The 14,813-nt window shown below is 37.9% G+C and overlaps 1 protein-coding gene across 4 annotated transcripts in view; it reads right to left on the reverse strand.

The window, feature by feature from the left end:
- The window catches only part of AP5M1 (adaptor related protein complex 5 subunit mu 1), a 38,806-nt gene that overhangs the window by 19,421 nt on the left and 4,572 nt on the right, over window positions 1-14,813 (reverse strand). For 2 of the 4 annotated variants that reach the window (XM_037832638.1, XM_037832637.1), the window contains exons 2-4: window positions 13,422-14,067; window positions 1,986-2,213; window positions 154-293 (exon numbers count right to left, since the gene is read on the reverse strand). In XM_037832638.1, the coding sequence (XP_037688566.1) occupies window positions 154-293; window positions 1,986-2,213; window positions 13,422-14,067 (1,014 nt within the window). The remainder of the gene's footprint in view (window positions 1-153; window positions 294-1,985; window positions 2,214-13,421; window positions 14,068-14,813) is intronic. The other 2 variants (XM_037832639.1, XM_037832640.1) reach the window with 2 other exon arrangements.

Consider the following 14,813-nt stretch of genomic DNA (forward strand, 5'->3'; position numbering starts at 1 on the left):
CCTCCAGTGAAGGAATCCAACTGTTGATGACTTACATTGGACACTTTATGGCCTTAAGACTGTAACTTTGAAACCAAATAAACCCCCTTTATAAAAGCCAATTCATTTCTGGTGTTTTGCATTCTGGCAGCATTAGCAAACTAGAACACCTACCTATTGTAAAAAGGTATATGAGCTTCACAGAATTCAAAATTATTTTTCACACTTTCATGAAGTTTTAAATTAACTGTTACTTTTAGTTGAACTTCTTCCTCTTTCATTTGATAAAACCCCAAAATTGGTGGGACAGGGACCTGTAAACAAACATAAACAAAACTTTACAAAATTCTCAATTAATGGATCTAAAATAGCAAAGTTGACTGAGAAAAAAGCCTTGTAGTAATAATAGTGATTACGCACAGATATGTATTTAATGACCAAGGGGTTACTCCAAGTTGTTTTGATAACAGCAATGGTGGATTTACATGTGTTCTAAAAGCAAGGATTCTTATCTCTTTCTGTTCTTGGGGATGAGAAAGGTATCTTACAAAGGTATCCAATACATTCTTTTTCCTACTCTTTCTTGTCCATGTTTCCCTCCTCCATGTTCTCAGTGACCTGCAACAGGATATATAGCAGACATATTGATCACTGCTACCTTGCCTACAGTTCCTGCTGCCACATTTGAATCCTGTGACCCTCAACCCCTAGCTCAGCAGATGCTTACTTGATTAGTCAACACCTGATTGAAGAGGAAACAAACCATAGGTTAGGGAAGCCGATCTTTCTGGAACATTTTATGTAAGACACAGAGAGACTTTACTTATATGGTATAGGCCTTAGAGCTGTAAGGTCATGTGCAAGGAGGAAAGACTAGTTGAAAAGAGACTGAGAAGCAAAGATGAGAGAGACAATGTGGACCTTGGGTACAGAGTATATTTAATTTTCAGGTTCTATTCTCAGTACAACCTGGCTCTACTTTTGTTATCCTTGCATGACAGTGAGATTGCCTGTTGCATTCTGAAAATAAACTCCCTTTACTTAAGCAAGCATAAAGGTTTTCCAAACTACTGATTCACAACTAGGACAAGACAGAAAAAGTATGGTAGAAAAGAGGTAGGGATTTGGAATCTGGAATATGTGAGTTCAAATCCAGGCTCTGCCCCGAATCAGTTATATGACCCTGTGCATGTCATTTAACTTCTCTGAAATTCTCCTAATTGACAAAATGGGAATAACAAAATCTACCATAAGGGGTGTTAAAAGGACTTGAGAGAAAACATGTAAAATGCCTGGACAGTGGTTGACCCACAGTAGTCATTCAATAAGTGATAAACAGCTATTAATATTATGTATTTGAAATGACAGCTGCCTGGGATTAGAGGTATTTTATGTTCATGGTTAAAACCATGAATAACTAAAACAAACCAGGATCTATCCTATGACTATGGACTTATTAGGGAACATTAAAAAGATTAATTCATCAACTTTGAAAACCATTTATTTGTTACACTGATTTGCTGGGTAAATGGTGACAGCTTGCAGGATTTTATTGAATGGTGTCTTATGCTAAGAAAATTCTTAACGGATTTATAATAAAGTAATTACAAAATGAGTTCTCTTCAAAAGAATACTGACAACTCCTCTACAAATCACATTAATTTCTCTCTAAGGAGATATGGAAAGAAGACAGGCATTGAGAGTATAGGGTGTAGGGAAGAGAAATTTTATATTTCTTGATCCCAATTTCTTTTTCTTGCTGCTACAACCTTCCCAGATCTTTATTTATTCCAGAAAATAAAAAAAAAAAAAAAGAAAACCATTTAATGCAATTACAGTCAGCAGAGGTCAGTGGCAACATATTCTAAGAATTGGAGCTTCACCTTCATTCATCAATTAATTTCTGGTATTTACTTGTCTGGACCAAAAGTATGAGCGACCTGCTTATCATCAGTATTCAAAAATATAAAGATTAGCAAAATCTCAACTTTTCCAAGTTTGTTTACCTGGGAAGTATAGTAGCATAAGTTGAATGACTCTAAAGGTGGACTGAATGGAAATTTGTAAGGTCCACTAAATGCAGAATCATCCATTGAATCAATACTACTAGAAGTCAGAATGGCGGAGTCAAGAGAAGTCACACAAGGATGAACCAGAATATCCTGAAGTGGAGATCCATTGGTGGGAAGACTCAAGCTGATGGTAACATTTGGCATGACTCCTTCCAAATCACACTGCAGCAAAAACAAATGGCTATTACTAAGATCTGAGAAGCACATGTCTTTCATATAAAGCTTTTCTAAATCTATCAAAGGGTCATTTTCCCTAACTTAACTCATATTTCCCACAAGCTATTCCTCTCCTTGGTTAACAGTTCTACCACTCTCTCAGACACTCAAGCCAGGGATTAGAAGAGCCCTCCTAGACCCCTCTACATATCACTAAAACCCTTAAAAAGTAGTATTATAAATCCACTGACCCCTCTTCATTCCTGTTGTAAGCATGTTGGTACAGGCCTTAAGATTTATCATAGCCCTCAAAATGTGTCCAGATTCACTTTCCTCTAATCAATCCATCCTCTATCAATGCTAGAGCTATCTTAATGAAACATAATTCTAATTAGACTGCTCAAAACCTTTCAGTGATTCCCCTTCTGTTTTATACTACTTTTAAAGCCCTTTGTTATTTGGCTCCTGTCTACCTCGTCAATCATTTTCTACCCCACAATTTATGTTGTGGACATACTGGATTCTTACCAATTCCCTGAATAAATCATGTCTTACCTCCATGTCTTTGGATGTGCTATTACCAGCTATGATTTTTTTTCCCTTGTAAAAGTTTTCATTCTTCAAGTTTTAGCTCAACTGATGTTTTTTTTTGTGAAGCCTTATGTGCCATATTATCACTTCTACAGCCTACCTCTGCCAGGCAGAGAAGTCCAGAACCTTCTTCCCTATGTGGTCTGGGTTATTTGTGCAAGATTTAGAAGGTAGAAGGGAAAGGGAAGCCATTACTCTTGGGAGGTCATGGAAGCCATATGTGACAGCTTCACAGACTTCTCCATGAGCTCCTACTTCAAGGCTGTGGTGGCCAGACACAGCACCTATGTAGCCCTTTCCTTGAATTCAGTTGTAAAAGACAGACATGAATTGGAATAGCTAGAAATAAACACCTGAAACTACCAAACTCCAACCCAGTAGCCTTGACTCTTGAAGATAACTGTATAACAATATAGATTACAAGGGGTGACAGTGTGATTGTGAAAACCTCATGGACTGTATTCCCTTTATCCAGTGTATGGATGGATAAGTAGAAAAATGGGGACAAAAACTAAATGAAAAATAGGGTGGGATGAGGGGGATGATTTGGGTGTTCTTTTTTATTTCTATTTTTTATTCTTATTCTGATTCTTTTTGGTATAAGGAAAATGTTCAAAAAATAGATCGGGGTGATGAATGCACAACTATATGATGATACTGTGAACAGCTGATTGTACACCATGAATGACTGTATGGTATGTGAATATATCTACATAAAAATGAATTTAAAATTAAAAAAAATCAAAAACGAAACAAAACAAAACAGACAGACATGGCAGCTTTTCTGACTTCTCCATGAATTCTAGCTTCTCTCTCTACTCTAGTCTCCAGACTGAAGTTGTTAGTGACTATTCCTGGAAGGCTGAAGCCAGAGGATCTGAAAGTTTTATTCCACCAGCTCCCCCAACACTTGAGTAGGCTCTAATTTCTATATTAAATATTTTGCTCCCTTAAATCTTGAAGTAGCTTTTTTTACTGACCCAATCAGACTGATACACCTTAGTTGTGTGTGTGTGTGTGTGTGTGTGTGTGTGTGTGTATAAGCCAGGTTAAGATCAACAGTTCTTCCTTTGTACCTTGACTCCAACTTGACGTTCACCTCTATTACACCTAATCAAATTGCTGATTGAGCCATATGAAGCTCATCCATAATGTTTTGTTTGGCCAGAACTGTACAAAATTTTAAGATTAAGTGGAATTTCAGGAGGCGTAATGCTTAATGCAAATGCATGCGGCCTAGTTCTATTATAATATATACAGATGCATTGTGCATTAACTATCTACCACCTGTAGGTATTTGTCTGTGCCACTGTTTCCTTCCTGAAGTTGTACATTCTATGAAAGCAAGAGATGTTATCCTCTTCCTCCTATCTCTATCACCTACCAAATGGCTATGCATAGGAAACACTCAAAAAATAACTGCCTAGGAGAACCTAAAATGGCGGCTAGGTGAGACAGGGCAAAAAAACACCTCTGTGAAAAACACTAGATAAAAACCAGAAGGTGACCCAGAATACTGGTTTCAGCAATGCACCAGTTGGACAAGGTCTGCTAGAACCACAGAGACCGTGCACTTGGTGAAACCGGGAGTCTGTATTCTGAAATGAATGAGTAAGCCGGCTGAAAGACCTGCGGCCACACTGCAGTGTGGGGAAGCCGGCGGTTGGCGTTTGGAGATGGACTGGTTCTTTAAAAAAAAAAAAGGGAAAAACCCAGGAGCGGCTGCAGTTGCGACAGTGGGAACTGCACAGTGAAGAACGGCAGAAGCAGGCTGAACCAACCTCTCGTCTGGCGTGGAGGATAGCCCACTGCAGATTCCCTCAGGGCCAGGGGAGTGGAGGAGAGAGCCAAAAGGACAAAGAAACCCTGCTGCTTGCAGCTGGCTCCCCGGCAGGCTGGAGACACTCCTGCCTGGGGCCGTACCCACAGCCCAGAGCTGAGCTGGTTGTCCCAGAGCTGGGAAAGAGGAACTGTGTGAAAAGGAGGGGAGTTGAGACGCCCTATTCAGCCATCTTTGCATCAGGCTGAGAGCGCCCCTGCATGGCCCGGTGGCCCGGGGCTTCCCTTGAGGGATGGCGCGCACTTGTGACACAGCACAGCCTTCCCTCAGCAGAGGTCCTGGAAGATCACAGCTGAGAATGGGGCCCTGCTCGGAAAACCCATGGACGCTAGGTTAATGCCCGTAGTTTGTGGGTCAGCAACAGAGAAAATCTGGAGCAAAACTGAAATGAAGCTTAGACTCTTGCAACAGCCTTGAATCTCCGAGAACACCTGGGAGGTTTGAATATTAAAGCTGCCCTGCCCCCCAACTGCCTTCCAAACACATACCCCACATTCAGGGCGGACAGCTCCAACAACACACCCAAACTGAGCTCACCAACTGAACCCCACAAGAATCATTTCCCCACACACCACAAAGACAAAGTTGAGGGGTACAGGTGACTTGCAGACGCCATCTGCTGGTTAAAGTGTACGCCACCAACTTGTATTTCTGAAAAATTAGACTGGTATTTTTTTTTACAACTTGAAAGAACCCTATCAAGCAAGAGGGCCAAGAGGCCAAAAACAACAGACAATCTTGATGCATATGATAAGACCAGATGATACAGAGAACCCAATCCCAAACACCCAAATCAAAATATCGGAAGAGACACAATACTTGATACAATTAATCAAAGAAGTACAATTGAGGAACAAAAACATGGCAAAGGATATAAAGGACATGAAGAAGACCGTGGCACAGGATATAAGGGACATAAAGAAGACCCTAGAAGAGCATAAAGAAAACATTGCAAGAGTAAATAAAAAAATAGACGATCTTATGGAAATAAAAGAAACTGTTGGCCAAATTAAAAAGACTCTGGATACTCATAATACAAGATTAAAGGAAGGTGAACAACGACTCAGTGTCTTAAAAGTCCACAGAACAGAAAATGAAAGAACAAAAGAAAGAATGGAGAGAAAAATTAAAAAAATCAAAATGGATCTCAGGGATACGCTAGATAAAACAAAACGTCCAAATTTAAGACTGATTGGTGTCCCAGAAGGGGAAGAGAAGGGTAAAGGTCTAGAAAGAGTATTCAAAGAAATTGTTGGGGAAAACTTCCCAAACCTCCTACACAATATAAATACACAAAGCATAAATGCCCAGTGAACTCCAAATAGAATGAATCCAAATAAACCCACTCGATGAGACATATTCTGATCAGACTCTCAAATACTGAAGAGAAGGAGCAAGTTCTGAAAGCAGCAAGAGAAAAACAATTCACCACATACAAAGGAAACAACATAAGACTAAGTTGTGACTACTCAGCGGCCACCATGGAGGCGAGAAGGCGGTGGCATGACATATTTAAAACTCTGAGAGAGAAAAATTTCCAACCAGGAATACTTTATCCAGCAAAACTCTCCTTCAAATTTGAGGGAGAGCTTAAAGTTTTCACAAACAAATGCTGAGAGAGTCTGCCAATAAAAGACCTGCTCTACTTCAGATACTTCTGAAAGCAGCAAGAGAAAAACAATTCACCACATACAAAAGAAACAACATAAGACTAAGTTGTGACTACTCAGCGGCCACCATGGAGGCGAGAAGGCGGTGGCATGACATATTTAAAACTCTGAGAGAGAAAAATTTCCAACCAGGAATACTTTATCCAGCAAAACTCTCCTTCAAATTTGAGGGAGAGCTTAAAGTTTTCACAAACAAATGCTGAGAGAGTCTGCCAATAAAAGACCTGCTCTACTTCAGATACTTCTGAAAGCAGCAAGAGAAAAACAATTCACCACATACAAAAGAAACAACATAAGACTAAGTTGTGACTACTCAGCGGCCACCATGGAGGCGAGAAGGCGGTGGCATGACATATTTAAAACTCTGAGAGAGAAAAATTTCCAACCAGGAATACTTTATCCAGCAAAACTCTCCTTCAAATTTGAGGGAGAGCTTAAAGTTTTCACAAACAAATGCTGAGAGAGTCTGCCAATAAAAGACCTGCTCTACTTCAGATACTAAAGGGAGCCCTACCAACAAAGAAACAAAGAAAGGAGAAAGAGATATAGAGAATTTTAACAGACATATAGAACCTTACATCCCAAATCACCAGGACACTGATTTTTCTCTAGTGATCATGGATCTTTCTCCAGAATAGACCATATGCTGGGACATAAAACAAGCCTCAATAAATAAAATAAAATAAAATTGAATATATTCAAAGCACAGTCTCCGACCACAATGGAATACAAATAGAAGTCAATAATTTTTGAATTGTAACTCCATTATTTACTTCCTACATGATATAAAATACACAAACTCTAATGACAAATCAGTGGTTTTGAACTCAATGCAAAATATGTAATTTTTGACAAGAAATATATAAAGGTGGGGGAATGGAGGAGTATAAGAACATAGTTTATGTGTCCTATTGAAGTTAAATTTGTATCAAAGAAAAACAAGATTGTTATGAATTTAAGAGGTTAATTTTAAGCCCCACAGTAAACACAAAGAAATTATCAGAGACTATGACCACAGAGATGAAAAGTAGAATATGGGTTAGCAAAAACGGGGGAAGGGGCAATGGGGAGTTAGGAAATGAGTGTAGGGTTGCTGTTTGAAGTGAAGCAAAATTTCTAGTAATGGATGGTGGGAAGGAGATAGCATTACAACATTCTAAATGTGATTAATCCCACTAATGGAATGCTAGGGAGGGGGTGGAATGGGAAGATTTAGGCTGTATATGTTCCCACAATTAGGAAAAAAAAAGAAAAAAAAAAAAAGACAGTCTAAATAGATGACAATTGAATGCCAAGGATGACCCTGGATGGGATCTGAGGATGGAGGACAGGAGGCTCAAAGAGACACAGTTGAGACATAAGGAAAAAAAAAAAAAAAAAGGAAATATAGAATGTAAGCTTTGTATCGATGTTGAAACTCTTGTACTTCTTAGCTGCGTTTAATGGGATTACAGAAAAGAATGTTCTTGCTCATGGGAATTGTATACGTGAAATATAGTGTTTGTTCAAGGATGTGTGCAGCTAGCTCTCATATGTTCAGAAGACAGAGCAATAGATGAAGGATGACAGATAGGGAGAGAGGGAGGGAAAGAAATAGCGGTGTGACAGGATGTTAAAGTTGGTGGATTGGGGTTTTGGGGGAGGGGGGTCAGGGTACGCTGGAGTTTGGTGTATGGGGTTTGTATTGTTTTTGCAACTGTTCCTATAACTTTGAATTTATTTCAAAATAAAATTAAAAAAAAAAAAGGAATGCAGCCCTGCTGACGGGATGATTTCTGCCCAGGTAGACCATGTGGGACTTCTGGCCTGAGAACAGCAAGATCATAAATTTTTGTTGTTTAAAAAAAAAAAAAAACTGCCTAAATGGCTATCTTTTTCTAATTATGGACCTTTTTTTAAAAATTAAATTCAGTTTTATTGAAATATATTCACATACCAGTCATCCATGATGTACAATCAACTGTTTACAGTACCATCATATAGTTATACATTTATCACCACAAACTATTTCTGAACATTTTCCTTACATCAGAAAGAATCAGAATAAGAATAAAAAATATATATATAAAAAAGAACACCCAAACCATCCCCCCATCCCACCCTGTTTTTCATTTAGTTTTTGTCCCCATTTTTCTACTCATCCATCCATACATTAGATAAAAGGGAGAGTGATAAGGTTTTCACAATCACACTGTCACCCCTTGTAATCTGCATTGTTAGACAGTCATCTACAGAAGTCCAGACTACTGGGTTGGAGTTTGGTACTTTCAGGTATTTACCTCTAGCTATTCCAATACATTAAAACCTAAGAGGTATTACCTATATAATGCATAAGAATGTCCACCAGAGTGACTTCTGGACTCCATTTGAAATCTCTCAGCCACTGAAACTTTATTTTGTTTCATTTTGCATCCCCCTTTTGGTCAAGAAGATATTCTCAATCCCATGATGCCATGTCCAGATTCATCGCCAGGAGTCATATCCTGCATTGCCAGGGAGATTTACACCCCTGGGAGTTAGGTCCCATGTAGGTTGGAGGGCAGTGAGTTCACCTGCCAAGGTGGTTCAGTTAGACAGAGAGAGAGGGCCACATTTGAGCAACAAACAGGCACTCGGGGAGACTCTTAGGCACAATTATATGCAAGTTTAGCCTCTCCTTTGCAGTAATGAGCTTCATGAGGGCAAGTCCCATGATAGAGGGCTCAGCACATCAAACCACCTGTCCTAATGTTTGTGACAACATCAGCATCAGTCCAGGTGAGGAAGTCCAACACTTCTCCACTTTCCCCTGGCTCCTCAGGGGGGGCCTGTAAATATATTCTTATTCTCTGCCTAAATTACTTTGGGATGTGTCATTATTTCACTCTAACCTATACTAACCTACCATATCTCACTTCCTATTCAAAGTTCCATGTAATTGTGGTGTTTGAACAAACTGACTGTAGAAGTTATATTGTTTAGAAAATATAGATCCTGCACCAAATAGACATCTCTTCCCATGGTCTCACATGGAAGTTGAAGTTTTAAAACACAGTCAGTTTCGACCTTTACCCTTTGGCGCGGTTTGCCCTAGTCTTAGCCAGATCTGTTTCATTCATAACACTAACTGAAGTCTGCGCTCTTTTTCAGCTTTTTTTTTTTTTTTTTTTTTAACAGTTGCTGTCTGTGCTAGTACCAACATTCATATCTGCCGAGCTTTAGCTCTGAGTTTCAGGTGTCACAGAGATATCCATTATTCCAGAGACCATCAGGTTATACATTAAGGCATCAGCATCTTTAAGTTTGGAGACAGCCATTACAGTTCAGGAACAGATTTGATTGCTGTAAGAGCTTACAATCTAGGGACCATTACAATAATCACTCCCCTCTTAGACTGTGTTCTGAGATTCAATTCTGAGTTTACACATTGCAGTTAGTCCACATTGGTGAGGCATTATAGTATTTGCCTTTATTTCTGGGGTACTTCACTCAAAATGCTGTGTACAGGATGCATTCACCTTGTTGCATGTCTCACAGCTTCACTCCTTCTCGTAGTTGCTCAATATTCCATTGTATGCACACACCACAGTTCACCATTCTGTTCCTCCGTCTATGTACCCTTAGGCCACCTCCACCCATTGCAAATCATGAATACTGCCTCCATGAACACCAGTGTATAAATGTCCATTCATGTCTCTGCTCTCAAATCTTCCAATGACATACCCCACAATGAGGTTGCAGGACCTTATGGCCCCCACATACTTAGCTTTTTGTGGAATCACCACACTGACCTTCACCCTTTTTGTTTTGTTTTGTTTTATTCATACACTATACAATCCATCCTAAGTGTACAATCTATGGCTCACGGTATAATCACATAGTTATGCATTCACCACTCCAGTCAATATGAGAACATCCTCATTTCTTTCGAAGAAAAAAAAAATTCCCCTACCCTTTATATCCCCCTATTATTGACAAGTAGCTTTGGTATAGTGCCTTTGATACAAATAATGAAAGAGTATTACGATGTTGATTTTAACTATAGATTTTAGTTTACATTCATTGTATTTTTTCCCCATATAACACCCTATTATTAACACCTTACAATAGTGATGCATGTTTCTAGAACTCCCTTATATTTATACAATTAACCACCATCATTGTCCACTCTGGGTTTCGGTAAGTTAAACAGTCCCAGTTTTTATCTTCTACCTTTCCTTCTGTGAGATATACAACTCTAGCCTTCCTCTTTCAACAATACTCACACTCTGCTTTGTTGATTACTATTGTGCTACCATCACGCAGTAATGTGCTATTCATTTCCAAACCTTTACAATGAACCTTATTGAACATTCTGTACTCCTTAATCATCAAATTGCCCAATTTCTGCCCATTTTCTATATCCTAGTAACTTATACTCTCAAATTTAATTCTCAGAATTTTCTCATTATAGTTAGTTCATATCAGTGAGACCATACAATATTTGTCCTTTTGTTTCTGGCTTATTTCGTTCAACATAATGTCCTCAGCATTCATTCACCTCACTGCATGCCTTCCAACTTCATTCCTTTCTGCAGCCACACAATATTCCATCATATGTATACATCACAGTTTGCCCTTCCTCTCATCAATTGATGGACCCGTGGGCTGCCTCCATCCACTGACAATCATGAAAAATCCCACCATAAACATCAGTGTGCAAATGTCTATTTGTGACCCTACTTAAAGTTCTTTCGAGTATACACCTAGTAACGGGATTGCGGGATCATATGGCAACCCTACATTCAGCTTCCTGTCTTACGTTTCTTTTCATTCTAATACAAAATGCTTCATTTTCAAAATGTTGTATCTTCTGTGGAATATATGTGTGAATTCATTAATGTATCTGCTATGCAATGTAAGCACTGTGAGGGCAGGCATTATAAACAGGACCATGTACAATTAGTGGCTTATAAAGGTCTTTCAATGACAATTACAATAGTCAATCACGTTTGAAAATAAAAACACCAAATGACCTCACTACCAAATTTTAAAATATTTTAGTGTTTTGACTTTTAAACCATCTGCTACTTGTCTCTCTATATATGAAATAGCAAGAATAAATAAACAAAATCTTGTTTTGTTTTGTGATAGATACTTTTAGAGATAAAATGAGCAAATATTAATAGCAAATACAATTAAAATTTTAAAACATTCAGTTTATGCTCATTAAATAATTCTTTAAAGGTTTAACATTCTTAAAGGCACCAGAGAAACAGCAACCATTGCGGAAAACACCAATGAAGTAACCATTATTTATTCACTTAAAATACCAATTCATCAGCCCTTTACTGATGATGAGGACATCAGGATGAGGACAACCATTCTAATAGGAACCTGTGTATTACCCTTTAACCCAATCTGATGCATTTAAATCTGGACTTTAGAACTATAAATTATAAAAAGAGAAGGGACCTAGCAGCTTATCTCATTTTAAAGATGGGAAAAGATTAAAGAAGTTGTATGAGTTGTCCAAGGATACAGCGAATTGGCGGTGAAGCGAGGATTAGAACTTCAGTTCATTGGTTTTCGGTTCACCAGGTTTTCTACCGGGTTTAGATAAAACAAAGATAATTATTTCCTCTTATAATAGGCTTCACAATAAAACTCCTTTAAATATTAAGCTCCTGAGTACTTAAAAAAATGTTTGGCAACAGTTATACCATTTACATACAAAGTTTAAAAAACATTTAGTGTGTGGGTTCAGGCACACCCATCCTATTTTTTTTTAAGAAGAGAGTTTTTTAAAGAAGAAAGTTCTCTATCATGATAATCCGTATCAGACTAAGACTAGAAGCCACTCCAAAATTCCCATAAGTAGTAAACTTGGGTCAGCCTATTAGTGAGCTGAGACATTTAAACACCATTTTAGCTAATACTACATTACATATAACATATTCTCTGTTTATTGCCACAGAGAGAAAACCAGAAAAGGTGAATTTTCCTTCTATTCCATTGAATTAATGAGAAAAAAGGACTCAATTTTTTAATATTTATAGATGACAAAATCAATGAATACCTTAATTTTACTGTGACTTAAAGTAGCCCTTTCCAATTAAATTAGTAACTGATCATGATAGAAATGAGTTTAAAACAGACAAACTTTTAGGTCACTTTAAAGTTAAGAAGCAAAAAAAAGACCCAATTTGCTTGCAAGGACAGCTCTAGTTCTCTGCCTTTGAAGTCTACTTTTATACATAGGATTTGTACATAGCTACTAATCTTTAAGTCTGATATTTTCTAACATTAAATCAGAGAACTCTAGATTAACCTACTGACCTTTTAAAATAAAACAAGAACACACTAAAATGATAACAAGTCAGAGATTTATCAATTCATCCCTAGAGAAAATGGAAAATTGGTGTGGAGGTTTTACAATATATCCACAAATTCTTAAGACACTCTTCAAAAGTTGGAGCCTAATTCCATTTCCCCTGAATGTGGGCTAGACCTAGTGACTTGCTTCTAATGAAGAAAGGAGGGAAATGATGCTATGTGACCCTCAAGTCTAGGTTATAAAAAGGATAGCTTCTGTATGTTTCCCCCTTTCTCTCACCTTCTCTCTCAGATCCCTGAACCTGGGGGAAACCAGTCACTTCTCGTGAGGACACTTAAGTAGCCAGGGAGGAAACCAAAGAGAGCAACAGAGGCCTCCCACCAACAACCAGCATCAACTTGCCAGGCATGGGAATGAGTAATAGTTCAAGTGGCTCTTCCAGCCCCAGTAAAGCCTTTAGGTGACTGTAGCTCCAGCTGACATTTTTACTGCGACCTCATGGAGACTCTGCTAGAGCCACCCAGCTAAGTAGATCCCGAAGTCTGGACCCACAGAAACTAAGAGGATAATAAGTGCTTACAGTGTTTTAAGCCTCTAAGTTTTGGGGTAAATCATTACATAGCAGTAGTTAACTAATAAAATTGGTAAGGAATGCAAACAAGTAACATAAAATTTAGCATGAGTCTAAAATCTAATGACTGCTGCTTAAAATAAGAATCAAGAATGTCATTCAACAATATAAAATATAGTTAGTAAATTTTGCTTTTCTCAATATATGTTAAAGGATATGTTAGAACAAGTATAAGAGAAAATCTCACCTTGCAAGTTACAACTCCAACGACTTGCCACATGTCTGCTATATCCCGCTTATCATATTGCATGGACTTTACCTTTTCAGTGATAGAAATAGAAACTTGTGGTTTTCCTTTGTATGCTCCAACTTTCCAGGCTGGCTGTTTTTGTGGCTGAGACACAGATGCAAAATTAACACCATCTAATGTATTCTGTAAGTTGGCATCTAACAAAGTACCAAATGGACAAGAATGTAGAAGCAAGTCAGGCAACTGGTTCAATTTTGTATTTAGTTCAGCTTCATTTTTTTGACCTGAGTAAAGAAAATCCTGCAACCCAAAAAGAAGTTCAAAGCCTTGTGAAATTCCACTAATGCTAATTAATGGTGGACAAGGAGATAAAGTTTGTTCAACTAGTGGAACACAAGCATATATTATGCCATTCTTCAGAAAAGCAACAACTGGCCAGATTTCTTCACTTTCTACTGGGAGTCCATAGACAGATGTTTTATTGATGCGTGAACAGCCATCACGGCTTTCAACAAAGTCTGTATCACCATCCAATAATCTAAGTTTGAAGAGTAGTGCTTTAAGAAAGGGTCCATCTTCAGGAATAGGTACATAAGTTGCTCCATTGAAGACTTTGGCTCGTTTTTCAACAGTTGGATACCGTCTGTATTATAGAAACAGAAACATTACAGTAACAACAAAAAAATATATATACACACTCAAAAGCCTATAACCAAAAAATATTATATTACACATTAAGTTCCTACTATAGCATCTAACTGTTTCATACTTGGTAAGTTTTCTCAAGTGATAAAGTATCACTATCCACCATTGAAAATACTTAATTCAATTTTTTTTTTAGCTTTAAAAACATGTAATAACATGGTTTTAATTTGAAATGTTGCCTCTTGGCTACTCAGATTCCCTTTTGGTAGGTAAGGAATGTATACCCAGACACATTTTAGGCATCTACAAGAATTTTTTTTTCCTGATACCATTTTTGTATAGTAGGACCAAAAAATGGTTTTTGGATTCGCTGAGATGATACAATTTTAAAAGGAATGTTCTATTCTATTCAAACTACAGTGAGTAACAGGTACCCTGAGTCTTCTTGCTAAGTCCTACAAGAATATGTAGGAGCATTTTAGCAATAATGGAAACTACTATCAGGTAATAAAAGGAATACAATTTGAACAATCTTTTATGGTTTACATGTCCTGGACTAAATAAGTTACTAATTCATCCTTTTCTTGGGGTGGAGGTGGGGCGGGTACTACAGAATTAAAGTTGCTTTTGCTTATTTACAAAACCTGTTCAATACATTTTCTTGGTTCAAAAACAGGTACTTTTCCCTCCACTTTAAAGTCCAGAGAAGAGCCATCCATTAGCTATTAACTTTTGGGTAAATCT

This window comes from Choloepus didactylus, chromosome 4 (assembly GCF_015220235.1).
Source record: "Choloepus didactylus isolate mChoDid1 chromosome 4, mChoDid1.pri, whole genome shotgun sequence".
NCBI lineage: Eukaryota > Metazoa > Chordata > Mammalia > Pilosa > Megalonychidae > Choloepus > Choloepus didactylus.